The sequence below is a fragment of the Tilletiopsis washingtonensis genome, assembly GCF_003144115.1.
Source record: "Tilletiopsis washingtonensis strain MCA 4186 unplaced genomic scaffold FA09scaffold_30, whole genome shotgun sequence".
Lineage (NCBI taxonomy): Eukaryota > Fungi > Basidiomycota > Exobasidiomycetes > Entylomatales > Tilletiopsis > Tilletiopsis washingtonensis.
The window spans coordinates 13,311-38,534 of NW_020312027.1; the positions used below are offsets into that span (position 1 = coordinate 13,311).

General features: G+C 65.7%; 10 protein-coding genes across 10 annotated transcripts; 9 read left to right on the plus strand and 1 right to left on the minus strand.

The window, feature by feature from the left end:
* Positions 1–482: 482 nt before the first annotated feature.
* FA09DRAFT_341962 (pyruvate decarboxylase) lies at positions 483–2,873 on the plus strand (the record flags this gene model as incomplete). Its single annotated transcript, XM_025744515.1, has 12 exons — positions 483–528; positions 590–609; positions 660–888; positions 939–1,029; positions 1,077–1,092; positions 1,140–1,265; positions 1,314–1,619; positions 1,669–1,705; positions 1,753–2,003; positions 2,053–2,132; positions 2,181–2,484; positions 2,544–2,873. The coding sequence occupies 12 exons, from the start codon at positions 483–485 to the stop codon at positions 2,871–2,873; spliced, it is 1,836 nt and encodes a 611-aa protein (XP_025594771.1).
* A 644-nt stretch (positions 2,874–3,517) lies between these two features.
* Positions 3,518–3,991, plus strand: FA09DRAFT_289422 (DUF862-domain-containing protein; the record flags this gene model as incomplete). Its single annotated transcript, XM_025739944.1, has 2 exons — positions 3,518–3,691; positions 3,740–3,991. Coding segments are annotated over 2 exons (426 nt in total), but the record flags the coding sequence as incomplete, so codon positions are not given.
* A 1,088-nt stretch (positions 3,992–5,079) lies between these two features.
* FA09DRAFT_332898 (hypothetical protein) lies at positions 5,080–5,896 on the plus strand. Its single transcript, XM_025743641.1, has one exon. The coding sequence runs from the start codon at positions 5,211–5,213 to the stop codon at positions 5,436–5,438; it is 228 nt and encodes a 75-aa protein (XP_025594773.1). The 5' UTR covers positions 5,080–5,210; the 3' UTR covers positions 5,439–5,896.
* On the minus strand, positions 5,715–7,373 carry FA09DRAFT_332899 (hypothetical protein). Its single transcript, XM_025743642.1, has 2 exons — positions 5,952–7,373; positions 5,715–5,896 (listed from the first exon to the last, which is right to left on the minus strand). Exons 1-2 carry the CDS (start codon positions 7,036–7,038, stop codon positions 5,814–5,816), a joined length of 1,170 nt encoding a protein of 389 aa, XP_025594774.1. The 5' UTR covers positions 7,039–7,373; the 3' UTR covers positions 5,715–5,813.
* Positions 7,172–7,521, plus strand: FA09DRAFT_194936 (hypothetical protein). The gene has a single exon (XM_025739408.1). It carries the CDS (start codon positions 7,306–7,308, stop codon positions 7,480–7,482), a length of 177 nt encoding a protein of 58 aa, XP_025594775.1. The 5' UTR covers positions 7,172–7,305; the 3' UTR covers positions 7,483–7,521.
* Positions 7,522–7,641: 120 nt separating this feature from the next.
* FA09DRAFT_332900 (hypothetical protein) lies at positions 7,642–8,129 on the plus strand. Its single transcript, XM_025743643.1, has one exon. It carries the CDS (start codon positions 7,827–7,829, stop codon positions 8,112–8,114), a length of 288 nt encoding a protein of 95 aa, XP_025594776.1. The 5' UTR covers positions 7,642–7,826; the 3' UTR covers positions 8,115–8,129.
* Positions 8,130–9,190: 1,061 nt separating this feature from the next.
* On the plus strand, positions 9,191–11,897 carry FA09DRAFT_341965 (alcohol oxidase; the record flags this gene model as incomplete). The annotated part of the gene is made up of 15 exons (XM_025744516.1): positions 9,191–9,261; positions 9,321–9,330; positions 9,380–9,484; positions 9,533–9,636; positions 9,817–9,836; positions 9,892–9,910; positions 9,960–9,995; positions 10,054–10,253; positions 10,309–10,683; positions 10,734–10,899; positions 10,952–11,098; positions 11,150–11,216; positions 11,267–11,376; positions 11,431–11,542; positions 11,598–11,897. The coding sequence occupies 15 exons, from the start codon at positions 9,191–9,193 to the stop codon at positions 11,895–11,897; spliced, it is 1,842 nt and encodes a 613-aa protein (XP_025594777.1).
* Positions 11,898–12,287: 390 nt separating this feature from the next.
* FA09DRAFT_332901 (putative succinate-semialdehyde dehydrogenase) lies at positions 12,288–14,458 on the plus strand. Its single transcript, XM_025743644.1, has 9 exons — positions 12,288–12,336; positions 12,387–12,483; positions 12,531–12,756; positions 12,808–12,983; positions 13,037–13,520; positions 13,568–13,842; positions 13,894–13,989; positions 14,040–14,159; positions 14,221–14,458. Exons 2-9 carry the CDS (start codon positions 12,415–12,417, stop codon positions 14,242–14,244), a joined length of 1,470 nt encoding a protein of 489 aa, XP_025594778.1. The 5' UTR covers positions 12,288–12,336; positions 12,387–12,414; the 3' UTR covers positions 14,245–14,458.
* Positions 14,459–16,160: 1,702 nt separating this feature from the next.
* FA09DRAFT_363649 (hypothetical protein) lies at positions 16,161–20,265 on the plus strand. Its single transcript, XM_025745612.1, has 14 exons — positions 16,161–16,552; positions 16,606–16,956; positions 17,016–17,178; positions 17,243–17,259; positions 17,321–17,880; positions 17,937–17,982; positions 18,069–18,390; positions 18,463–18,548; positions 18,624–18,750; positions 18,848–18,930; positions 19,020–19,109; positions 19,183–19,325; positions 19,413–19,571; positions 19,636–20,265. The coding sequence occupies exons 1-14, from the start codon at positions 16,192–16,194 to the stop codon at positions 20,164–20,166; spliced, it is 3,039 nt and encodes a 1,012-aa protein (XP_025594779.1). The 5' UTR covers positions 16,161–16,191; the 3' UTR covers positions 20,167–20,265.
* Positions 20,266–22,963: 2,698 nt separating this feature from the next.
* On the plus strand, positions 22,964–24,455 carry FA09DRAFT_354667 (hypothetical protein; the record flags this gene model as incomplete). The annotated part of the gene is made up of 4 exons (XM_025744843.1): positions 22,964–23,044; positions 23,145–23,308; positions 23,496–23,599; positions 24,038–24,455. 4 exons carry the CDS (start codon positions 22,964–22,966, stop codon positions 24,223–24,225), a joined length of 537 nt encoding a protein of 178 aa, XP_025594780.1. The 3' UTR covers positions 24,226–24,455.
* Between the last annotated feature and the right edge of the window lie 769 nt (positions 24,456–25,224).

Consider the following 25,224-nt stretch of genomic DNA (forward strand, 5'->3'; position numbering starts at 1 on the left):
CTGCTTCTTCTTCCGAGCGGCCCGCAACGGCACGCCGCCTAGGGCGCAGGCAGGGCTCAGATGCTGCTCAAAAATCAAGAACCACGGCCGTGCGGCTGCTGAGGCTTCAGAGTGGCCTTGCAGGTCGAGTTGAAGCGGGACAAACGAGGCGGGACACATTGACTACCCAGCGCTCGCCTTTTTGACGCTGAAGCGCAAAGCTTTCGGCGTGGACTACCTTCACTGGGCAAAATCATCGCAGAGATCTCCGAAGCTGCTCTTCTTCTCGCTCCTCACCACCTCGAGTATGCCGGAGAGCCTGCTCATCGTCGGGTTTGGAGGAGCAAGCGGCGGACTGCACGTGATGGGCCCGATGCGGCGCCTCCACATGGTCGTGACGCAGCCGCCGGCTTGACAAGCCGCGGCAGTGCTGCCGGTGGCTTCGACGTTCGCAGGTCCCTGCCGCGGCATCTTCCCGACCACCACCATCAAGCAGCGCAACCATGGCCGCCGACACGCTGCCCCTCGCCGAGTACCTGATCGCGCGGCGTGAGTGGTGCAGCGCGGCCCGCAGTGGCACGACGCGCTCACGCACCCTGCTCGGCGGCAGTGCAGCAACTGGGCGTCAAGGTGAGCACCGTGCAGCAACTCACGCTCTTCGACGCTCACACCATGCGCAGACGATGTTCCAGGTGCCCGGAGACTTCAGCATGGGCTTCCTGGACATCTGCGACGACTCGGGCCTGCGTCTCGTCGGCAATTGCAACGAGCTCAACGCCAGCTACGCCGCAGACGGCTACGCGCGCGTACTGCAGCAGGACACAAGTGCACACGGGCATGAGGGCGCGAGGCTGGCGGTCCTCTGCACGACGTTCGGCGTGGGGGAGCTCAGCGCCCTGAACGGCATCGGTGAGAGCTAGCGGAGTCCTGGCGTCTGCCCTGACTGACGTTTCGCGCAGCCGGCTCCTACTCCGAGCGCCTGCCCGTGCTGCACATCGTCGGCATGCCGGGGGTGGCGTCGCAGGAGAAGCACGCCATCCTGCACCACACGTGAGTGCCCTTTTGTAGCGTCACTGTGCTCTGCTGACCCTTGACAGTCTGGGTGACGGCAACGTGAGCATAGCGGCTGAACCCGCGAATCCTGCGCTCACCCTTCCTAGTTCGACACCTTCGCGGAGATGAGCAGCCACGTCAGCTGTGCCACGGCGCTACTTGCCAGGCACAAGGGCGACCCGCAGAAGCTGGCCGACGAGGTGGACCGCGTGCTGAGCACGTGCGTGGGCGAGGTGAGCGCTGCGTGGCGCAACTCTTGCGCCTCGCTGACACGTTCGCAGGCCCGTCCAGGATACCTCGGCCTGCCCACCGATCTCTTGCACGTCCCAGTGGACAAGGCGCTTCTCGAGCGGCCCCTTGCGCTTGCGCACGCCAGCAACGACGCGGCCAGGGAGCAGGCGTGCCTCGAGGCCATCTCAAAGGCCGTTGCGGCGGTCAAGGAGCCAATAGTGGTGATCGACGCGTGCACGATCCGTCATGGCGCCGTCAGGGAGGCGCTGCAGCTGGTCGACGACAGCGGGCTCTCCTTTGTCGCCACGCCGATGGGCAAGTCGGCGCTGCCCGAGGACCACCCGAGCTTCGCAGGCGTGAGTGCGCCGCATGGTCTGGCTGCATGCCTGCTCACTCCCTCGGCAGATCTACCTCGGGCCGAACGGCAAGGGACACGAGAAGCGTGAGTGACGCGCGCGTCGCTGCTCGCCGTCGCTGACACGCGCACAGTGCACAAGAAGGTGGAGGGCGCCGACCTGTACCTCTTCATCGGCGCGCTGCGCTCCGACTTTAACACGGCGTCTTCCTTCACCGAGTTCACGAGGCAGGCGGACACCATCGAGTTCCATTCCGACCGCACGCAGGTGTTCGACCAGCACTTCGACGGCATCGGCATGAAGGAGCTCTTGCCGAAGGTCGCTGCCCTGCTGGCCGAGAGCAAGAAGGACCGCACGCCCAACGAGCTGCACCCGCGCAACGAGGTGCGTGTCTCCGCGCTGCACTGCCCTGCTCCGACTGATCGCCGCACAGCTTCCGTCGCGCGAGGCCGAGGGGGAGGCGGCGGGCCCTAACGGCGATGTGATCAGTCAAGCTTGGCTCTGGCAGCGCATGTGAGTAGATCCTAGAGCTGCTCTGGAGCCCCGCTGACCCTCTCCTAGCGGCTCCGTCTTCGAGGAAGGCGATCAGATCATCGCCGAGACGGGCACATCCAGCTTCGGCCTGCTCGACACGACACTGCCCGGCGGCCTCACGCGCTTCCACAGCCAGGTGCTCTGGGGATCGATCGGCTACGCCACCGCAGCAACGCTGGGCGTCGCCTTTGCGGCGAGCGAGGAGGGCCTCGGTCGAGTTCACTGCTTCACCGGCGATGGAAGCTTCCAATTGACGGCGCAAGAACTGAGCACGATGATCCGCTACGGTCTTGCGCCGGTGGTGTGGGCTTTGAGAAACGATGGCTACGAGGTGGGTATCTGCGTGTCGTGTGCGAGCCGGGCTGCGCTGACAATCCTCTCCCTATGTAGATAGAGCGGCAAATCCAGGGCCCGGAGCGATCGTACAACAACATTAGCCCCTGGGACCACGAGGCGCTACTCAAGGCGCTTTACGCTCCCTCGGCGCCGTCGTCGGCCGGAGGTGCAGAGGAGGCGGAGCGCAAGTCGCACGCTAAGGACGTCAAGAACGTCACGATGCCGCAGTACCATGCCGTGCGCACCAAGGACGAGCTCAACGCGCTGCTCGACGGCAAGCTCGGCAAGGAGGGCCTGCAGCTCGTGGAGATCTTCATGCGGCGCGGAGACGCTCCGCAGGCGCTCATTGGGCAGGCCGAGGCGACGTCCAAGCTCAACGCCTAAGCAGGCCGGGCCGCACCTTGCAATGTCGCATGTGATCTCGTATTGCATCTGCTCCAGCGAGACGGGCGCCGGATAAAGTCGCGCGTCGTGCAAGGCCCGATCTGATGCCATCATCGGGCGAAAGCGCACGGGCCGGCCAGCCGAGCCCGATGATGGGTGCGGCACAGATGCGGGACGCTGCATACTGCTGCTGACTGGTCAGCGATTGAAGAGTAGGAGCTGTTTCCAGGCCTTGCTTCCTGGAGATCGTTCTGTCAGCGGAAGCAGGAGGACCGGCGTCAGCTTAGGCTGCGGGTGCGACAGCCCGATGTGCCGGACGCGATCAAGCCAGTTGGCGAGCTACTCACCCCTCGTTGCCTGGTCGTCGCCCTTTGTGGCAGATGTGGATGCTCAGCGCCGGATTTTGAGGCCATCCTCTTGGCTGTCTCGCGGGTCGGCGTGAGCATGAAGGCACCGCTTGCAGGATGCGCAGCGAGGAGGCAAGGGGGAGGCGAGGGCGCAGCACGGAAATCGGAGGACGCGTCAGCGCGCGGCGTGGCTGTGCGCAGCGAGCATCTTGCCATTCGCGGCGTGAGGGATGCCTCCTGCCTCGCCTCCACCATCATCCGCCGCAGCCATTCGCACCGAGTGTGCTCCTCGCCATGTCGCACCCCGTGCAGCTGTACATCTACGATCTCAGCAACGGCATGGCGCGCATGCTCTCGCGCCAGCTGACGGGCACGCACTTCGACGCCATCTACCACACCTCCGTCGTCGTGCACGGCGTCGAGTGGTTCTTTGGCGCCGGGATCCAGTCCGCGTCGCCGGGCAAGACGCATGTGAGTACTCTGCGCAGACATGTGTGATATACACTCACCTCGCCGCAGCACGGCGCGCCAATGGAGGTCCACCCACTGGGCAGCACCGCACTGGACGCACAAGGCGTGGCGCAGCTCGTCCGCGAGCTGGCGCCGCGCTTCCAGGCCAGCGACTACCACCTGCTTCGCCACAACTGCAACAACTTCTCGGACGTGCTGGGCAGGCGGCTGACGGGCCAGGGCGTGCCGGCACATGTGTCCTCGCTACCCGCCGACTTCCTGAGCACTCCCTTCGGCCAGATGATGGCGCCGCAGATCGACGCCATGTTCCGGCCTGCAGGTGCCGGCGGCGCCACTCCGCACGCCTCAACCTCGTCTCTCGGCTCGGCACTCGTGCAGAACGTCGCCGAGAGCGCCCTGGCGCCCGCATCAGCCTCGACGTCGACGCTGCGCCTCGGCTCTGGCGCAGCCGTCCAGCAGCTGCTGGCGTCGGAGCCATGCGTCGCTCTGCTCGCCTCGAGCTCGGGAGCGGTGAGCGACGCGGTGGAGCGCATTGCACAGGCGCATTCGGGCGTCGCCTTTGCTACGTGCGACGCCTCATCGCTGTCTGGCGCACAAGCTGGCCGCGTCAGCTTCCACCTGTCGGGCGAGCAGATCGCCGACTGCGATGGCGGCGATGCGGCTGAGCTGCAGCAACGATTTGCGGAGCTGCAGGGCCTGATCTGGACTAGTGAGTGGCCGTGCGAGGAGGGAGCGGGGCTGCTGGGTCACACCCTCTAGCATCGGCTGACACTCGCGCAGGGCATCCGCACGCCGACTTGGCGCTTCCGTCGCTCGCTGCGCTCCCGCAGAGCCCAATCACGTTCACCGCGGTGCCGTCCTTCTCGTCCCTCGTGCAGAAGCTGGACAGCTTCGTCGCAGCGTGCCCGGCGCCGAGCTTCAACGTCAAGGCGGCGCTGCAGGACGCGCGCAAGGTCGTGGTCAAGGAGACAATACCGTGGCTCGAGCGGCACGCCAAGGGCCTGCAGAGCGCGCCGGCGATGAGCACGACCTCTGCGCAGGCCTTCCAGCGGGCAGCGCACACGCTGCAGCAGCACCTCAGCCCCGACCAGCTCTTCCCGTTGCTCGACATCACCCGGCTGCTGCTGCTGCACCCGCCCTTCGTGGCCAGTCTCGCGCAGAACGACAAGCTCGTGCCGAGCCTGCTGCAGCGCGCCGCCGAGTCCGAGTCGCGCCCGACAGTCCTCACTGCCACTCGTCTGCTCACCAACGCGCTCGTCCACCCGCCGCTTTGCACCACGCTGCAAGAATACGTGCGCCAGCTGCCGACGGCTCTGCTGCACGCCGACGCGGCCGTGCGCTCGGCTGCTGCGTCTGCCAGCTTCAACGCAGGCCTCGGCGTCAGCCACCGCCTGCCTCTCATACGGCTACCCGACGCACCTGCGCCTGCCGCTGCGCCAGAAGACGACTGGGACGTCGAGCTTGCCCCGGCGCTGCTCGAGGCGGCCCAGCGAGAGGAGAGCGACGAGACACGTGGGTCATGCCGTCCGCTGCGCTGGTCCCTCGCTCACATCTCCTCGCAGTGCATCGCACACTCGCCGCCTTGCTGCTCGTGCTGCACAACTCGCCGCGGTGGGAGGACGAGCTGCGTCCTATGTTGCAGGTGCTCGACGCCGCCGAGCACTGTGGCACGCTGCTGCGCGAGCGAACAGACCCGAAGCTGCAGCCATTGCTCAAGGACCTCGTCACGATGTGTGGAGCGGCGTAGCAATGATAGGGCCACAGCGGTGAATACGGGCTGAGAAGACTGAGACGCTGCATGTGCCTGAGAGGAGATAGGCGCGTGCGGGACGTCAGACGGCGGCCGTCGATCCACGCGCGTGCCGAGCCGCTCGGCGTGTCTAGGCTGCATCTCTGCTCTGCAGGCTCTGGTGGACAATCAGTGGCCAGCTGCGTCCAGTGCTGAGGAGCGCGGTCGCCCAGAAGACGAAACGTGATGCACTCGTAGCGCGCCTGCAGGCAGGGATACGTCAAGCAGCAGCGACGTCACGGTGCACTCCACACACGGAGCAAGAGCTTGGTATCCCGAGGACGGTCACTGTGTACATGGAGAGGCAGGGGCACGTCTGGCACGAGGCGAGGTCTAGGCGTTGCAGGTGTACGTCAGAGTGACGCCAGGGGCGAAGCCCGGGTCTGTGGGGTTGACCTGCGCGATGTAGAGGTCGCCTGAAGATGCCATTGTCAGCGCGAGGCACGCCGACAGGCGAAGCGAACGACGCACCGGCATTGTACAGCGACGAGCCGCCATAGCCGGCGCCGGTGTAGCGGCCCGATTGGCCGCCACGGAGACCGCCACCTCCGCCGCCGGAGAGGAAGTTGGCGTTGCATCCATCCACTCCGCTGCACTGGTGGTCCACGTCCGGCGGCAGCGACGCCTCTCGGCTTTCTGACGCACCTCCCGAGCCGCCTGCGACGAGGAGGCGGGCGCCCTGCAGCAGGAGATCCGAGGAGCCACCGCCAGCATCGCCGTAGAAGCCCGCGCCCCCCTTGCCGCCGCCATAGCCCCCTTGCGGCTTGACCGTGGACGGGTAGTCCTCCTGCTCGCCTGCTCCTCCGACAATGACTTCGAACTGTTCGCCGACCTTGAAGACGCCTCCGTCACTTGTCGCACCTGGCCGCTGCACCGCCTCCGACTCGACGAGGCTTGGCTGCGACTTGGAATTGCGGCCGCCACCGATGAGGCGCGCCTGCAGCTTGCCGGAGCAAGGAACGTTGAAGCTGCTCGGCGCACCCTTGAAGCGGTACTTGCAGGTGATGACGCGCTTGGGCGTCTGCACGACGGTGCACGAGCAGCTCGAGTCGCCGCAGTATGCCGTCGAGTCGGTGGGCAGCACACGCTGCGTCGTCGTGACCGTGACCGAGTCGGTGACCACAACCGTCGAGGTGCGCGTCGGAGCGGTGGCGACGACGACCGAGGTGCTGCTGACCTTGCCGTAGAAGACCTCGAGGCAGAGCTCGCGCAGCAGCGTCTGCTTGAAGCAGCGCAGGTTCTCGGGCAGCTGGAACGTGCCACGGCGCTCGGGATCGTCGAAGGTCGGACCGTCAACCGTCACCGTCGCGACGGCAAACGAGGTGGTGCTGGTGGCGGTGGCGAGGGGCGTGACGGTCGTGGTCGTCGTCGTGACGCGCTTGGGCTTGGGGTAGTGCTGCAGCACGGCTTCGCAGAGGCGCCTCTGTGCTTTCAGCGAGTAGCCGTTGAGACGGTGGCGAGCGACGCCTCGGTCCGACTTGCTTGGCGCCGCTGCAGCCTCACTGCCGCAGAGCAGCACGAAGGCGAGGCTGCAGAGGAGGAAGAGAGAGTAGCGCATGGCGTGCAGAGTACCACAGGCGAGACGTATGGGCAGCCAGATCGGGGATGAGCGCAGCGCCACCTCTTATACTCGTATCAGGGGTGCCCGTAGCTCAGGGCGCAGGCCGCCCTGACGAGAACACACCGCTGGCGTGCTGCTGCGATGCCTCAGTCCTGCGGCGCAAACAGACGCAGCGGCCCCTGCTTCGGCGCCGACGCCGATGCCGAAGTGCCCCGCCGCTGCCGCAGATGGGCACGTCGGAGCGAGCATGCAGCATGAAGGGTGATGTGCACGCTTACCCGGCCCCTTTGTGCGTGGGTGCTGGCGAAGAGGCAAAGGTCGTGCGCCGCACCCCCCGGCGAGAGAGGAACACGACGCGTGGGCGTGCCGATGCAGGCACTCCCGTGTCGCGCTAAGCGCAGATGCGGCAAGCCACGCGGCCGATCCTGCAGCGTCTGCTAGGCTCCCGTGCTGCACTGCGAGGGCCCCTGCGCGCTTGCTTACAGGCTCGACCGTCTGCAAAGCTGGGTGCTGCGCCTGTCAGACTCTCAGCAGCAGTCCGCAGAGCGTTCTGCAGGGCTTTCGAGCAACCATGCTCGCGGCGGACCCTGAGGGAAAGGCGGCAGGGGTCGCAGTGCGCAGGCGCCACACTCCAGCACGCAGCCAGCGTGTCGCTCCGGAGCGGTGCGCGCGCAATCCCTGCCCATGCTGCGCTCCGGCCCCGATGCTCGGCGTCCGTAAGCAAGCATGCATGTGTATGGGAGCAGGCGGGGAGAAGCAATCCATGCAGGCTGGCCTTGCGTAGAATGCCGAGGCTGCCGGCCCACGCACACGTGCAAGCTGCTCGGCCCGACGCTGCCGCACATCGCCGACTCCGCCGCACCGTGCCGATGCTGCTAGCCTTGTCGGCGGCTCCCGCTCCCGAGGCATGCCAATCAGCGGCATGTGGTGGGCCAAGCCCACGCATGCCGTGCCACTGCGCGCAGGATGCGACGTGGGAAGAGCCAGCGAGCCGCGCCTGGCGGCAGGCAGCGTGGCCAGGCGCAGCTGCGCAAGATCCCGCCGTCCTGCTCGCCGCAGCGGGCAGCGCCTGAGAGCAGGTTGAGAACTTCTGCGGTAGCGCATGAGGCTTGACTGGCGTGGCGGAGCGTCGACTGCTGGATCGCGGGGTGCGCGCGCCTGTCGCGCGGACGGAGGAGCGGCGGGCGCGTGGCGCCCTCGAGCCGCAGCTGGATGGTGCGCCGCGCCGAAAATGCCGCGAGCGCACCAGCAGGATTGCGCGGACAGGTTCAGCTCAGTGGTCTGCACCGCAGCAGAGGACAACCGCTGAGAATCTCGGGCTCGTGACATCCTCGAGGAGATTTCGGGTGACGCCGAGGCGCCTGTCGCAGTGCGCAAGGTTGCGGCGCAGTCTTGCGCTCGGAGGGCACAGCGTGCCTCAGTGCGCTCAGGGGCGTGCCTGGTGCCTCGATGAAGCTGCTCGTTTCGTCGACAGAAGACGCGATCTGGCGCTGGCGAGACTGACGACCGGCCCGGCTGAGACAAAGGTTCGTCTGCGTCGCCGGCGCCCTCAATTTGTGTCAGGAACCTCGATAGACGCCGCGGCCACGGCGGGCTGCGCTCATTTCCGCCCTCACTTCCAATCAGCTGCCCGCCCTGTTGAGCAAGGTTCTCTGCTTCTCTTTGCTGGCAGATGCGATGTGATGGAAGCACGACGAAGCGCGACAGCGACGACGCCGCTTGATACTCGGCCGGGCCCATGCTCGCTTGTCCTCGCTCCCGCCGCAGCCAGCTGCGAGCTCGAGGCGCTCTCAGAGCTCGCGGCGCCGCGCATGGCCCGTGCACTCCGTGCCGCCATTTCCACTAGCGCGCCTTGCCCCAAGCCACGCCTCTTCCCCGCACGGCCTGACGGCGCGGCGTTGACGTAAAGGCAGGCGAGGTGGTGAGACGAGCAGGACGAAGCAGTGGTCCGCAACTGGGAGGCGAGACCGGCTCTGAGTCGAGTTGCTGCGGCGAGTGGGCCCGCGGGAATGGCGGCAGCGCCCGTTTCTTCCCAGGCGCTAGCGCGCTGCCCGCTGCGCCCTCTGAGCTTATTCGCGCCCTCGATGTCGCTGCCCCTTGCGTGCCTCGACGGCTTGCTTCTTGCCTCTGCACCACCACCAGCGCAGCCATGACCGACGCCTCTCCCGCGCGCCCCACCAACGCCACGCTCGCTGATGTCGCAGGCAAGAGCTTCGACTAGTGAGTAGAGTGCCCCGCCTTGCGCTCGCCTTCTCCCGCTCACGCCCGGCTTCGCGCAGCGTCGTCGTGGTGCGTGCTGCGTGGCGCGCGTGCAGTGCTGGTGGCTGACACGCAGCAGGGAGGAGGCACGGCCGGCCTGGCAGTCGCAGCGCGCCTCTCGGAGAACCCCGACATCACCGTCGCCGTGCTCGAGGCGGGCCAGTGGCGCCCCGACTGCCCCCTGGTGAGCGGCATCGCTGCTGCCTCGCGATTGCGCTGATCGCGCCTGCAGATCAACACGCCCGCAGCCATCACGCAGCCCTTCAAGAAGGAGACGCATGACTGGTGCCTGAGCACGACGCCGCAGAAGAGTGCGGGCGGACGCGTCGTTGACTGGTGAGTCCGCGCTGGGAATGGCACGGGAGAGCAAGGGCGGGTGCACTGCTGCTGGAGTGTTTGTTAGGGATCGTGTGAGCTGGTGGGCTCGTTGAGACTACCTGAGCTCGCAAGCCTGCCAGAAGCACCGCTTGTCGAGACGCTCATCAGAACCCGTACTGACTCCTCTGCATGCTTCAGGCCTCGCGGTCGTGTGCTTGGTGAGGATACGCATCGCCTACATTGCTTCACCATGCGCTGACGCACTCTTTGTAGGCGGAAGCAGTGCTCTCAAGTAAGCTGCGTGCTGCGTCAAGGCTCGATGACTGCTGATGCCCCCTTAGCTACCTCGTGCACCAGCGCGGACACCGCCGCGAGTTGTGCGTGGCCGACTGCTCGTCATCATGCCGCCGCGCTTGCTCACCTTCCTTGTCGCAGCGAGGACATTGCGGCGCTCGGCAATCCTGGCTGGGACTGGGAGAGCATCCTGCCGTACTACGCCAAGTCCGTCACTGCTGCGCCGCCGCACCCCTCTGCGGCCGAGAAGCACAAGGAGCACCACACGCACGCCGGTCTGGAGAAGGGCAGTGGGCCGATTCATACGTCATTCCCGCAGTGGTACGCGCCGAGCCAGGCTGGTGCGTCTTGGTCCGCATCTGCATGGCCATCCCCGTCTCTGACTCGCACAATCAGCGTGGTACCGCGCGCTGGCCGCTGAGGGCGTGCACTCCAACGCGAGCTCGCAGAACGGCGCCAACAAGGGTGCATGGACGAGCGCCGCCACGATCAACGAGGCAAACGGCAAGCGCAGCTATGCGACGGCCTACTACGAGGCAGCCAAGGATCTTCCCAACTTCAAGGTGCTCACGGGCGTGCTCGTAACGCGCGTGCAGCTCGACAAGGAGGGAGGGGAGATGAAGGCCACGGGCGTGGTGTTTGAGCTCGACGAGGGCAAGGCCGGCGAGGAGCACGTCGTGAGCGTCGGCAAGGAGGTCGTCCTCTCTGCGGGCGCGATCCAGACCCCGCAGCTGCTCGAGCTCTCCGGCATCGGCGACAAAGCCGTGCTCGGTGCGTTGACCTGATCCTTCACACACTGTTGCTCGCTAACACTGGCACAGACGCCGCGGGCATCACCCAGCTCGTCGACCTGCCCGGCGTCGGCACCAATCTCTCGGAGCACATCTACATTGCGTCGAGCTACGAGCTGAGCGACCGCGACAAGGGCCAGGAGACGTGGGACCACCTGCGCAACCCGTCGTTTGCCGAGATCCAGATGAAGCTGCAGTGAGTAGATGACCTCTTCGCTGATGCTTCAGCTGCTGACACGGCGCCGCAGCACGGGCGAGTCGCACAATCGCGGCATGTTCTCGTCGTTCATCTCTGGATTCACGTACCTGGGACTCGACGACTTTCTCGGCGCCGAGGAAAAGCAGAAGCTGCTCAAGGACATCGACGCGACGGACCAGACGGGCTGGACGCAGGGGTGCGTTGTTTTGCCTGCACGACATTAGATCGCTCCTGATTCCCCTCGCAGCATGAAGGACGTGCACGCTGCGCAGCGTGCTCGTCTGGACGATGACTCCGTGCCGTCTCTGGAGCAGGTGCGTGGCCAGCCCGCGCTCAGCGAGGCCTCGCTCACGCCGCCTCGCAGATCTACTGCCCCGGCTACTTTGCCTCGGCAGCCTCGGCAGGAGGTCCGAAGCCCGACACGGCGTACGCCACGATCCTCACTGCTTTGCAGCACCCGTGGTCGCGTGGAACGTGAGTGACACGGCGGTCGGCGGACTTCAGGCCCTGACATCGCCTCGCCCGCAGCATTCACATCACGAGCAAGGATCCGCGCGCCAAGCCGGCCATCGACCCCAAGTACTTCTCGAGCAGTCCCGATCTTACTATCATGACGAAGGGCATGGCCTTCTCCGACAAGGTGAGCGCGAGCGAGGGCAGTAGTGCGTCCACTCTCTCGCTCACACCATCATCAGGTCATGTCGCACCTCGGCAAGCGCGTCGTGGCACGCCAAGACCCTCCTCCGGACTCCTCGGCGGAGGAGATCGAGGCCTACGTGCACAACCACTTCCAGACGACGTACCACCACCTCGCCACGGCGTCGATGCTGCCGCGCGCCAAGGGCGGCGTGGTGGACCACGAGCTGCGCGTGCACGGCGTGCGCGGCCTGCGTGTCGCAGACGCCAGTGTCATTCCCCTCCAGCTCAGCGCGCACATCCAGGCGACGGTGTACGCAATTGGCGAGCGCGCCGCGGAGCTGCTGCAGAAGGCTTGAGGAGGAGAGACCTCGCCGCGGATGGAATGCACTTGTTATCCGGCCGAGCCGCGCACGGCTGCGAGAGGCTTGAGCCGACTCGCCAACGGAGCGCAGCAGCCGGTGCGAGGGCAGCGCTGCATCGTGATCTCCCTCGGCGCTCAAGGCGGCGACCACGAGCATGTGTGTGGGTAGCGTCCTGAGAGTCCTTGCAGCGCGGTCTGTGCGCCGCTCTGCGAGGAACAGCAAGCGCCTTTGACGTTGAGCAGCGAGCGAGCGGCAGGGCGAGATGGTGTCCCGTGCGCCGCTGAGCCGGCGGCATCTTCCCCACACGCGGCGGCCTCCACATGAGAGCAACGCGGCGCATCCGCTGCTTCTGCCGTGCTTGGCGCACGCCTCGCTGCTCCGCTCTTCCATCTCTCTCACCTCCTCGCACAACACCATGGCACCCTCGCTCAAGGTAGGCATGCTCGGCATCGCGCGGTGACACCTGCCAACACACTCGCGCAGGACTTTGCCGCGTCCATCGGCCTGCGCGATGCGGCGCTGCTGCAGAACAAGCTCTTCATCAACGACGAGTGGCTCGACGGCACCGAGGGCAAGACGTTCGAGGTGCACGGTGAGTCATAGAGGCTCCTAGCAGCTCACCAACGCGCTGAGCGTGCTGCAGACCCCAGCACCGGCGAGCTGCTCTGCACGGCCGTCGAGGGCGGCAAGGAGGACGCAGAGAAGGCCGTCGGGGCGGCCCACGCGGCATTCGCAAACTTCAAAAAGACGACGGCACGCAGCCGCGCCAGATTGCTGCGCCAGCTCAACGACTTGCTGCTGGAGAACCAGGAAGATATCGCTAGGCTGATCGTCGCCGAAAATGGCAAGCCCTGTGCGTCACATGGCCGAGCGGCGAGGAGCGTGGGCTGACGCATGGGCGCAGGGAAGGAGGCGCTTGCTGAAGTCACCTACTCTGCCTCCTTTCTCGAGTGGTTCAGCGGCGAGGCAGAGCGCGCGTACGGCGCCACCATCCCCGCAGCCAACCCGGCGAGCCGCATCATGACCATCAAGCAGCCCATCGGCGTAGTCGCTGCGCTGGCGCCCTGGAACCTGCCGCTCGTGAGTGGCGACTCGCTGTAGGCAGCCAGCAGAGGCTCATCTGTGGTATGCAGGCAATGGCCGCCCGCAAGGTCGCCGCTGCCATTGCAGCCGGCTGTACTGTCGTTGTCAAGCCAGCCGGCGAGACGCCGTACGCCACGGCCGTCTTTGGCGTGCTGGCTAAGCGTGCGGGCGTGCCGAAGGGCGTCGTCAACGTCATCACTGCGCTCGAGAACACGGCGCTCATCGGCGAGACACTCTGCACGGACCCCCGCGTCAGGAAGGTCTCGTTCACCGGCAGTACGCGCGTCGGCAAGCTGCTCGTCAAGCTCACGGCCGACACGCTCAAGAAGCTCAGCCTCGAGCTCGGCGGCAATGCACCTGTGATTGTCTTTGACGACGCGAACGTCAAGAAGGCCGTCGACGGCGTCATCGTGTCGAAGCTGCGGAACGGCGGACAAACCTGCGTCGCCGCGAATCGCCTGCTGGTGCAGAAGGGCATCCTCGACGCGTTCCTGAAGGAGCTCAAGACGCGCATGGAGGGCATGGCCGTCGGTGGTGAGTCGTGCGGTGTCTGCGTGGCGTACATTGCTGAACCCCCGCAGGCGGGCTGGACCACAACTCGGCCATCGGCCCTCTGATTTCTCAAGCCGCGCTGAAGAAGGTCGATGAGCACACGCAAGACGCACTCTCCAAGGGCGCGACGCAGTACTGGCAGCACCCCGCCTCGCCCCTCACGCCGGAGCGTTTTGCCAAGGGCAACTTCTACCCGCCCACGATCGTCGTGGGCCTCACGGAGAACATGAAGGTGTGGGAGGAAGAGACGTTTGGGCCGCTCGCGGCGATCAAGGTGTTTGAGAAGGAGGAGGAGGTGGAGAAGGTGAGTCCTGGGCGTGAAACGCTGCAGGTGCAAGGCTGACTCTTCGCCTAGCTGGCCAACGACACGCGTGTCGGTCTGGGTGCCTACCTCTACACGCAGGACATTGGCCGTGCGCTGCGTGTCGCCGAGTCCATCCACGCCGGCATGGTGAGTCCGCCTCCTTCTTTGGCCTGCGCCTGGCTGACAGCGCGCCTCAGGTCGGCATCAACACGGGCATGCTCAGCGCCAGCGAGTCGCCCTTTGGTGGCGTGGGCGAGTCGGGCTGGGGAAAGGAGGGCAGCTTGATGGGCATCGAGGACTACGTCGTGACCAAGGCGGTCAGTCACATACTTCAGCTACATGCTGCGGTAGACAGGCTTGCTGACTGGTCACGCACAGATCAACATCGACATCAGCGCCTGAGTACGGCGACCACCTCTCGGTGCCACACGACCCCTTCTCTCTCTCTTGATACCTTGCGCCCTCGCCCGCACGGCTCGCCGTCGTGACACGCTGCTGGTCCTGCACAAAAGGCCTCGCTGACACGGCCGTGCCGCAATCTCATGACTTTCTTCCAAGGCAGCGCTGCTTTGTTGCGTGGGCACTTCCGATCTCCTCGCAATAAATTGCAGGCACAATCTGTTGCAGACTCAACGCTGCCAGCGCAACGTGGCAGCGCGGCGATGGACAAGTGAGGTCAGCAACGTTTGCCGGCATATGCTGCTTTCTGAGTCGCACGCTGTTGCTGTCGCTAGCACTCAGGTGGGCAGACTGTTTGTTGCCTTTATCTTTTTGATGGCGGGCGCAGCTGCCTTCAAGACGTGGGTTGCGATGGCCGGACCGGGGCCCACGCCGCCGGGGCCCACGGCACAGCGAACGCAGAGCAGGCAATCCTGCTCAATCACGGCCTCGGGCCTGTGCCGCACCCGCTTTGACGACCTGACTAAGGGTCAGCCCCGCCTCGCCCAACGGCAGAGGTCGGAGGCTTTGCAGCCACTGCTCCTCCCCAAGACGAGCCGCGAGCTCTGAGCTGGAGCTGAGCAAGGCATTGCAGTCCCCTGTCTTTTGATGCGTTCTGCCTCAAGATAAGCGGTGCGCTCGGAGGCACGTGCCGCCGCTGCATGCCGCGAGAGGAGGTGGAGCAGCGGACGCTTCGACGTGAGAACTCTCTGCCCTTGAGACACGCTAGATAGCCGTCCCAGTCCCCGCTCCGCCGCCTTCGCACGCCTCCGTTACGCAGTAGTGCCCTTGACGTCGCCACGGAGCGACCCGGAGCCCAGAGACCGACGGCAACTGCTCGCATCTGCCCGAGATGGATTGGGTGGAGCGAGGTGGACGCTAGAGCACTCCCGGCGGCACTCAAATTCGGGCCGCCGTCTGATGAGACGCACTCTCGGGTTCATCGAGCATTGCGCTGATGAGTCTCGGAACCAGATGAGGCATTGTTTGAGAGCACTGACGGCGGCGAAGGGCTCGAGCAGAGCACTGGGCAAATGGAGAGTGGTCGTCGATGAGACAGAAGACCACGGCCCCAGCAGATCGCCCCTCCCCTGAAGATGCTGTCCTTTCACTTTCCCCCGCAGCGATTCATCGAACACGGCCGACTCAGTGAAATGAGCGGGATCGACATCACGCAAAGGGCCCTCTGACTTGCGGTGGAGCAGCAGGCGGTGGCAGCCGAGCTGCGCTGCCGCTGCCCCCGCTGCGCTGCGGCGGCAGACTCGCGCCGCCAGACGACGCGACCACAGAGCAGCATCGCGCAGGGTCAGCTGCTGCCGGGTGATGAACACCCACGGAGGTGCCGCCGTGCCGCCACATCTGAGGCGATCGCCGCTCGGCCTCATCAGCCCAGCCTACGACGTCTCTGCAGTGCACTCCGGCTCTCGGCACGTTCGGCATGCTCCTCACAGCCAGGTTGTTATGCTCTGCGCGACGGCAGTGAGACCTGCCTTGGCGAGCTCGCCTTGCCCCGCATTGCCTCAAACCTGCCGTGCGTGCTTCGCTCCTCGGCGGCACGGCGATGCACTACGGCCCGTCGCCCTCGCATGGCGCTGGCCGTGATGGCGGATATGATGTATGTCGCGGCTGCGCCTCGCGGCGCTGCACTGACGTTGTGGGAGTGATGAAGCAAGCCAAGAAACCCTCACACGCTCACGACGACGGCGGCACGGCGCCTGCTCCTCTTCCCCGCGCTCTCTTCCCCGGATCGCAGCGGCACACTCGGCCTGCGCCTGCATCGTGTGCCGGAGATGTCGGCCTGCAAGGGTGCACGGGCCACACGCACCTCTCGCACTCCACTCGCACGCGCCGCTCCTCCTCCGGCCGCCTGCTCTGCTTGGCGATGCGCGAGGCCAGGCGGGCGTATGCAGCATGAGCCACACCCCGCACTCGACTCGTCTGCACCCTGCCTCCGCACCGCCATCCCCATCCGCGCCGCATGCCATGCGCGTGCCGCTGCTGCTTCTCGCGCTCGGCGCCCTCGCCGCCGCCCTGCCGCAGCAGCTCGCCTTCTCTGCGCCGTCGCCGCTCTACCTCTCTCCTGACGCCTCGGCCGGCGTCTACGTCGAAGGCGCGGCCGATGCTGGCAGCTACGTCGACGACGACAAGCTCATCCGCCCCAGCTTCGACACGACGCACTGTCCAGGCTATCGCGTCGCTGGGCCGCGCACAGAGGCAGCGAGCGGCTTCACGCTGCCTCTGACGCTCGCTGGGCCGCCGTGTCATGCGTACGGTGCGTGCTCCTCTTTATCTGCATCTCTCTGCAGCAGCTGACGAGGGGCACAGGCGTCGACATTGTCGACCTCACGCTGGCCGTCGTGTACGAAGCGCCCGAGAGGCTGCATGTGCACATCTTCGACACGGCCAAGCTGCAGTACCAGCAGCCGCTCGATCTCATCTTCACGCGCGCCAGCTCGGATCCGAAGGAGGTGCAGGGCGTGACGGCAGAACAGAGCCACCTCGAGTTCCACTACAGCGACAAGGGCGTCTTTGAGTGGTGGATCACGCGCAAGGACGCAAGCGAGGCAGCACCCATCTTTGATACGCGCGGCAAGAAGATGCCGCTGTACAAGGAGGGGCTGGGCAAGTACGCCGACACGGAGCGCAACACGACTGCCATCCTCTCCAACGCCATGGGTGAGTATGCTTGTCTCGCAGCTGCTTGCCTCGAAGACATCGCGCTCATGGCTTTCTAGTCTTCGAGAATCAATATCTGCAGCTCTCGTCGGCCCTGCCGCACGATGCCAACATCTACGGCCTCGGCGAGCGCATCTCGGGCGGCGGCGTGGGAGACGCCTCGTGGCGTCTGACAGAAGAGACGCTGCAGACGTTCTTCACGCTCGATGATCCTGATCCTCTGTGAGCAGAGCGTCAGCTGGCCTGGCGTGCTGCAAATCCACTGACCGTCCGCGCCCTCTCGAAGCGAGTCGAACATGTATGGTCAGTCTGCGTCTTGACTGCGCTTTGCCCGTGTTGCCGCAGCCACTGACGCGAAAGCCAGGCTATCAACCCATCTACATGGAGACTCGACAGCTCAAAGACGGCTCTCTCTCATCCCACACCGCTGCGTTCCAAAGCACGTCTGGCCTTGACATTGTCCGTCGCAAGGGACTCATTCAGTATCGCGCCATTGGCGGCACGCTCGACTTTCGCTTCTTCAGCGGCAGCAGTGTCGACGCGTCTCACAACTCGACGATGACGGCGTCGCGCTCTGCAGACGACGATTCGAGCATCGCCAAGGCAAAGTTTTTCAACTCACCGACGAGTGCTGTGGCGCAGTACAACGCCTACATCGGGCCAAGCACCATGGTGCCTCGCTGGGCACTCGGCCTGCATCTCTTGCGCTGGGGCTATCGCAACATCAACGACTCGCGTCTCTCGGTGCAGCGCATGCGCGAGGCCGACATTCCGCTCGAAGCGGCGTGGGCGGACATTGATTGGCTTCAAGGCGCGCGCAACTTCATCCCCAACGCGCAGATGTGGCCGGCAGAGGAGATGAGGGCGTACACGAAAGAGCTGAGAGAGAATCATCAGAGCTTCGTCCCCATCGTCGACGGCGGCGTGCCGGCGGCACCCGTGGATGAGAACGATGTCTACGTGCCCGGCACGCGCGGCAGGAGCTCGACGTCTTCATGAAGGACGCAGAAGGCAAGCTCTACCTCGGTGAGTCGCTGCGAGACTTGCAGCGCCAGTGGCCTGCTTCGCTGCGCCGACGTCGCTCACTTCTCCTCGCCGCTGACCGTTCACAGGCGAAGTGTGGCCCGGTCTCACGTGGTACATTGACAACTTCGCGCCGAACACGCCCCAGTGGTGGGAGGAGGCCATGCACAACATGTCGCAGCTCTTTGACTTCACTGGCATCTGGAGCGACATGAATGAAATGTCGAGCTTCCGCATGGTGGACCGGACGTACGAGCCGGCGAAGCACGAGTACACAGATGCGAAGACACGCTTCCTTTGGGACCGTGAGTGGGACTATGATGCTACGCAGAGCGCAGAGAGCCTGCCGCTAATTGCATGTCACTTCATGCTCGCCTCGCCGCCAGCACCCTATGCGATTCACAACGGCGAGTGAGTCCTCTACCTTTTGCTTCCCGCATACCTTCGCCACTCGCCTCGCATCGCTGACCTTCATCATGCCAGCGACTTCCGCGGCCCGCTCGAGGACAATCTCAACAAGCGCACGATTGCAATGGACGCCGTCAACAGTGCGGGGCCATACTACGACAGTGAGCCTCTCTTTCCCCCCCTCCTCTCCCTTCGCGTCGACCGGGTGCCTGACGCTATGCTCCCACCCTCTCCAGCCAAGAACATCGATGGCACGCTGAGCGTGATGCACACGCACAACGCCCTGCTGAAGCTCAAGCCCAATGAACGACCCTTCATCCTGACGCGCTCCAATGCGCCCGGCGCCGGACGATGGGCGTTCCAGTGAGTATGAGCCGCCTAGCCCTTCCTTATTGGCTTCTTGCCTTGTCGTCTTCGTCGCGTTGGCTTTACGCCCCGCCCTCAATGCGCACACAACCAGCTGGCTAGGCGACAACTTCTCGACGTGGCAATATCTCGCAAAGTCGATTCAAGGCATGTTGCAGTACCAGCTCTTTGGCATTCGTGCGTCGCTTTTGATCCTCAGGCTGCGCACATCGAAGAGACTGACGAATCTCTCCTCTCCTGCCCTCGCCCTACCGACCCACGCGTAGATCTCGTTGGCTCAGATGCCTGCGGTCATGCCGGGGACACAACTGAGGAGCTCTGCAACCGATGGATGCAGCTCGCCGCCTTCACGCCTTGTGAGTCGAGGTGCTATGCGCCCTTGCCTCTTGCGTGCGCGCGCGGCACAGTGAGGACCTGACTGACGATCAGCCGCCCCTCTCTCCCGCTCTCCTTCTCTCTCGCTCGCCTCAGTTGCGAGAAACCACGAAAACATAGCGTACCGCCCCCAGGAGCCGTATGTGTGGGAAAGCGTGGCTCGCGCTTCGCGCATTGCGTTCTACAAGCGTCTCGAAGTGAGTGCCCACCTTCTTCCTTGCCCCGCCTCGATCGCTCTTTGCGGCTGACACGCGCCTCTTCCTCCCGCCTTCCGCCACGTGTAGGTGATGCCAGAGCTCTACACGACCATGGTCCGCGCTTCTCAGCGCGGACATCCAGCCGTTCGTTCCCTCTGGTTCGACTTCCCGTCATCTTTCGACACGCTACGAGGCACGGACACACAGTACATGTTCGGCAATCTCCTCGTGTCTTCCGTGCTCGAGGTATGTCTCCCCGCTCTCCTCTTCCGCTTTGAGGCGCCATGCTGACGTCGGTGTGAACGCGCAGCCGGACGTGGACTCGGTGCAGGCATTCTTCCCCTCTGCTGGAGGCGCTTGGGTCAACATCTTCGACTTCTCCCGCGTCACGACCTTCGACCGCAATATCACCGTGCCGGCGCCACTCGGCGCCATCAACGTGCATCTTCGTCCCTCTCGCATCATTCTCACGCACGCCGAGCCTCGGTACACGACGTACGAAAGTGCGCAAGGGCCGTTCCGCCTGCTCGTCAACCTGGATGATCACGGCGAAGCGAGCGGAGAAGCATATGTCGACGATGGCATCTCGAGGATCCCGACGCCGAACAAGGAGCTACGCTTCGTGGTGCAGAACAACTTGCTGCTCGGCTCGGTGCAGGGAGAGTACAACATCGAGCAGAAGCTGGACAGGATCACTTTGCTGGGTGTCAAGAGGGAGCCGAGAGACGTCTACGCCGGCGATCGCAAGCTGGAGGTGGAGTTCGATGAGGGCAAGCAAGTGCTCACCATCAAGGGCGTCGATGCGGATCTGAACAAGTGGTGGAAGGTTCAGTGGACCTAGTTCGATGCGAGGCCGTTGCGAGTCTTCGGCTCCTCGACGTCCAGTCGCGCGAGTCACGACAGATGCTCGAGAGGCAATGAGATGATCAAGTGACGTTCGAGAGGTGACGTGTGCAAGGATGGTATAGATGAGACGAAGGAAGGGGGAGGGGGAGGATGGGGAAGGAAGGAGAGGGCGGACGAACGGGCAGAGGAAACATGAGTTGCGGCGCCGTCGAGGGGGGCGGCCAAGCAGGTGACGAAGACAGTTGGCGCCTGCTATACGCTGCGCACGACGGCGAGAGGCGCAGAGTGGACGGGCGAACCAGGCAGAGCCAACCGTCCGGACCTGCGACGCTCACTGCAAGCGAGGCGCAAGAGAAGGAGGGTAAAAGAGAAGCATCAGCCTAGTGGACCGTTGGGGTGCGGCCGCGGTGCGAGCGGTCCAAAGCAGACAGCAGCCAACGAGTCGTACTGCCTTCTGCGCACGACGCAACCGCGGCGAGAGACAGGGCAGCGGCACGCCTTTGCTGCGCTTGCTTCGCCTGTACAACTTCTGAGCCACGCTGCCACGCGGTCTTTGGAGTGTGCGCCGCTGGGTACGAGGGAGAAAGAGCGAAAGACAGCGGCGTAGAAGCGTCACTCACGCGAACAGAGAGTCCAGCCGACATCACTGCGGCTGAGCTGGTGGCGTGGGTGAGCTCGGCCAGCTGCGCGCATTCGAGGGGCTTGGCGGGCCTGATGAGGTCGGCGAGGCGGCGCTTGCCGCTGGAGCACGCCAGGCGTGAGCGTGGGGGTTCTACCTGCGCTGCGCCGGCGTTCGCTGCGGCCACTCACGCTGCCACGCTTGCCTCTGCGTCCTCTCTCGATGCGGCGATGGCGCCGGATTGAGCAGATGCTTGACGTGCATACGCGCCACCGCATCGCTGCAGCGACACCTCGCATGTGCGCCGCCCATCTCCCGCCTGCGCCTGCACCTCTCACACGCCGACCTCGGCCTGCCCCTAGGTCGGACACGCCCAAAGTCTGCGTGCGACGTATGCGCACAGGAGGAAGCACGATGGCCGCGGATGCAGGCGGGACAGGCGTACGTTGCGGACGAGACACGCATGATTGTTGATGGCTTGATGGAGTGAGGAGGGAATGGAGGCGAGTGAGGCGAGCCAGCGAGAGAGAGAGGCGGCTCGGAGCCTTTTCTGCTGCGCGGTGCCAGAAAGGCGCCGAGGCGACAGGCGTGGGAACGACGCGGGGGGCGTGGGAGCAGGGGCCGGCCGCACGTGACGGTGCACGGCGCGCGGCGGCGGCGGGGGAGCATGGCACAGCACGCCGCCGCGCCGACGACGACGACGGCGAGGCGCAGGCTTGGCGCCGCACCACCACCTCCTCACCGCACACACCGCAGGCAAGCGATGCAGCGCCACCTGCTGCGCCTCGCACGCGCGCCGCGCCACGCCGCAGCCGCGCGTGCCGCCTCGAGCGCCGCGGCGGCGCCCGGCACAGGCAGCAGCAGCCGCCGCGGCGCGGCCTCGCGCAGCACTGCGCCGCCGCCGCCCAGCAGCAGCGGCAGCAGTGCATCGCCATCGCAGGCGCACTCCGCTGCCTCGTCCGCGCCAGCGCCCGCTGCCGCGCCGGCGCCGGTGCGCATCAAGGACTCGCGCCGCGTGCAGGCGCCGGCGGCGGCAGGGGCGCCGAGTGCAGCGGCGCAGACGCCGGCAAAGGAGAGCAGCGAGGCGGCCGGCCACGCGGCGGCGGCAGCGGCGACGACGCCGACGGCGGGCCCGGCAGCCGTATCCTCCTCCGGCGCCGTCGCGCCGAGCGCGAGCAGCAGCAGCAGCAGCAGCAGCAGCAGCAGCAGCAGCAGCACCTCGACGGACTCGCTCCTCAAGCAGCGCATGCGCCAGGCGCAGGACCGTCTCGACAAGCATCCTGCCACGCCGCTGGCGCACGCGCTCAGCGCCGGTGCTTCCGCTGCGGCGCTAGGCGCGGCTGGCGGCGCGGCAGGAGCGACAGGCACGCAGGGTGTCAGAGAGATGCTGAAGCCTGCACCGGGCAGCGGCGCCGCCTCTGCTGCGGCGACGCCGAGCGCGTCGCCATCACAGGCTCCGGCGCAGGCGCAGAGCGCGCCCGCCTCGTCGGCGCCGCAGAGTGCAGCTGGACAAGACGCAGCGGCGGGCGCGGCGGCCGCGCACCGAGGCGAGGAAAAGGCGCCGCTGCTGCAGCCTGCCTCGGGCAGCGCAGGCACGCGCCGAGTCCTCGACGCCGGCGCTGGCGTGGGCGCTGCGATGGCGACGGCAACGATGGCGGCAGAGGGCGCAGCGCAGGCTTCTTCGTCGCCGTCGTCGTCGCGTAGCGCACCAGATACGGCTGCTGCCGCAGGCGCTGCCAGCGGCTCGAGCTCGACTCCGAACTCAAATGCCTTCTCTTCCTCGTCGCCTCCCTCTGCTTCTTCCTCTCCCTCTCCTCCGCCCAACTCCTCCTCGTCGTCCTCCTCCTCCCCCGACGCACCCTCCTCAGCGCTCTCTCGCGTCGCGTCCGACCCACTCGATTCGCCCCCGGACGCAGAACGCACCACGCTCTATCCCTTCGACACGCACGCGTTTGTTGATTCGTTGATGCGAGGCGGATGGGATTTGAGGGAGGCGAGGCAGGGGCGGAAGCAGTCCTCCCACTCCTCGCCCTCCTCCTCCTCCGCCGACGCCGCCGCCGCCGCCGCCGCTACACCTGATGCGGACGCCGCGAGGCAATCGCCCGACTCTGCGCCCTCCGCCTCGGCGTCGCACGAAACCACGCATCGCCCGCACGACCCAGCCGAAGCCATCATGCTCCTGACGCGTGCGCTTCTACTGCGCGCAGAACGAGAAGTGCGCGAGAAGAATCTGGGCAGGATTACGGTCGACAATGTGCGTCTGCTTGACTTACTTGCTTTGCTGCCTCGTTGCGAGTTGTGTCGACGTCGGAACGCTGACCGCCCCCCCCCCCCCTCTTTCCTCCTCTCCGTAGGAGGCCTACCTCTTCTCCGCGGCGCTCTCGGAGTTGCGCACGGAGCTGCAAGTGCGCGCTCGGCACGATGCCGCGGCGCTGCGCAGCATCACGACGCTGCTGCAGCGCGAGGTGGATGGCCTGGGGCAGCGCATGGGCGAGGAGCTGGGAGGCCTGAAGCATGAGTGAGTTGCGTTCGCCTTTTTTCCTTCGTTCGCGCTTGTAAGATGTCAGCGAGGCAGCGGCGCGCAAGAGTGGGGCGCGAAAGCCATCAGCTGCGGCGCCAAGGCGGGGAGAAGAGCGCAACGGCGAGGGGGAGCACACGACGCGCGTTCTTCTGCCTCTGATGCGCAGCCGTGCCTCATAGGCGAGGGCACAAGTAGCGAAATCGCTGAAAGCTGACCTCACGGTGGAGATGAACAACCGCAAGAGTGAGAGTCAACAGGATACCAATTCGCTGGAGCAGGAGATTCAGGGTGAGTTGCGCGTGCCCTCTCTGCGTCGCCCCTTTTGCGTCGAGAGGCGGCGGGCAGAGGAGGAGGAGGAGGGGAAAGAGGCCGGCTCCGATTGTTGTCGGGCTCGCAGCACAGCCTCGCTCTCTCTCTCTCTCGCTCGCCTCTCGAGCGGACCAAGTCCTCGTTGCCTGTCTCTTTGAAGCGCCGCATGCGCACGCCGCGGCCCATTGCTTGAGCATGCCCAGCGTCTCCTTCGGTGCAGCTGACGTTGTCTCTCCTTGCTTTTCCCCCCCTCCTCGCTTCTCTCTTTTCTCTTTCTCTGCGGTCGCGCCTGGCACTCATCGACGCCGTCTCTCCGCGGGCCGCCGCTCTTCATCCTCCTCGCCTGCGCCCCTCCTCGTCCTCATCTCGCTCGTCTCTCGCCCCACACCGACGAACTCACCGCGCGCACCGTCGCAGATCTGCAGAACCGCTTCACCATCTCGCTCGGCGACTTGCGCGTCGAGATTGAAGAGTCGATTCGCTGGGGCGCCACGCGCAGAGCACTTGGTACGTCTCGCTCTTTTTTGGCCCTCTCTCCTTCTGGGCGGCGGATCTGGCGGGCGCCGGACATGTGGTACCATGCAAAGGGCTTCGGCGCGGGCTGACGCTTGATCTCCCCCCCCCTCCCCCACTCGCCCGGCTGTTCGCGCACAGGTCTGGCATTCGGCCTGGCCGCCATTGCCGTCACGTCGATCTTTGCCGCCGACTACTTCACGCGCGACGCGCAGGCGCAGGCGGCGCGCGAGGCCGAGGAGGCGGCGGAGCGCGAGCGCGAGGAGAAGGCCAAGCGCCGCACGCTGGTGTCGCGCGAGCAGCTGGGCCTGGAGGAGAGGTACGAAGTGGACGACGGCCCTGCAGGCGGCGTGGGGAGACATGTGTAATGTGCATGCTCGCTGCGTGGCTCTCTGGTGAGTGAGTGGGCCACGAATAGCACGAGTGAAAAGCAGAGAGGTTTAAGGCCGGCAAAGGACGTGGCGGCAGTGACGTGAGGATGAGCTCTCGTCCATGTGTGCTTCTAAAGAGCAGGACGCGCCCCTGCATCAGCAGGCCTCCGCACCGGACGGGGCAGAAGAGGCACGGCACGGCGGGGGCTCCGTCGTTTGCGTTGTTCCGCCGTTGCGCGCCGCCCTCACCCCGCGGCGCTGCTCGCCGGGGGGAAAGACGAGGGGAGCAGGGGCCGGAGGGTGGGGTGAGGAGGTGCGAGCAGATGGAGAGCCGCCCGTCACTCATCCTGCCTTCGTCCATCTTGGCACATTCGATGGACCATCTCATTTGCCCCCCCATCCCCCATGCAACTCTGCCCCCCGTTGCCCTTCTCCACTTTGCGCTGCTTCCTGTGTTTGCTTCTCGCTGTCTGCTGTCTTGCGCTGCCCGCACTCCTCATCGCGCGCGGCGCCATAGCTTCCACGTAGACGAGGCGGCCCACAGCTGGCGCAAGCGGGGGCAAGCCCCCCCCGCACCCTACGAGCTACAGCTCGGCATGCCCCTCGCCAGCGGCTTGCCCACCTCACACAGGCTCGCCGCCTCCGAGGCGTACGCTGCATCGCCCACGCCGGGCATGCCCCAGTCGAGGAAGGGCGATTGACACATCTGAAGAAGAGAGG

What these genes read in the sequence shown, in the direction of transcription:
- FA09DRAFT_332898 (XM_025743641.1), top strand. Translation starts at nt 5,211, where the DNA reads ATGCCGTCCGCTGCGCTGGTCCCTCGCTCACATCTCCTCGCAGTGCAT.
- FA09DRAFT_332899 (XM_025743642.1), bottom strand. Translation starts at nt 7,038, where the DNA reads ATGCGCTACTCTCTCTTCCTCCTCTGCAGCCTCGCCTTCGTGCTGCTC. An exon ending in CTCGTCGCTGTACAATGCCG is followed by an intron (nt 5,897 to 5,951) that starts GTGCGTCGTTCG and finishes TGGCATCTTCAG; the next exon opens with GCGACCTCTACATCGCGCAG.
- FA09DRAFT_194936 (XM_025739408.1), top strand. Translation starts at nt 7,306, where the DNA reads ATGTGCACGCTTACCCGGCCCCTTTGTGCGTGGGTGCTGGCGAAGAGG.
- FA09DRAFT_332900 (XM_025743643.1), top strand. Translation starts at nt 7,827, where the DNA reads ATGCCGAGGCTGCCGGCCCACGCACACGTGCAAGCTGCTCGGCCCGAC.
- FA09DRAFT_332901 (XM_025743644.1), top strand. Translation starts at nt 12,415, where the DNA reads ATGCGGCGCTGCTGCAGAACAAGCTCTTCATCAACGACGAGTGGCTCG. An exon ending in GGAGGGCATGGCCGTCGGTG is followed by an intron (nt 13,521 to 13,567) that starts GTGAGTCGTGCG and finishes GAACCCCCGCAG; the next exon opens with GCGGGCTGGACCACAACTCG. An exon ending in ACTACGTCGTGACCAAGGCG is followed by an intron (nt 14,160 to 14,220) that starts GTCAGTCACATA and finishes GGTCACGCACAG; the next exon opens with ATCAACATCGACATCAGCGC.
- FA09DRAFT_363649 (XM_025745612.1), top strand. Translation starts at nt 16,192, where the DNA reads ATGAGCCACACCCCGCACTCGACTCGTCTGCACCCTGCCTCCGCACCG. An exon ending in GCCGCCGTGTCATGCGTACG is followed by an intron (nt 16,553 to 16,605) that starts GTGCGTGCTCCT and finishes CGAGGGGCACAG; the next exon opens with GCGTCGACATTGTCGACCTC. An exon ending in GCTCGCCGCCTTCACGCCTT is followed by an intron (nt 19,110 to 19,182) that starts GTGAGTCGAGGT and finishes ACTGACGATCAG; the next exon opens with CCGCCCCTCTCTCCCGCTCT.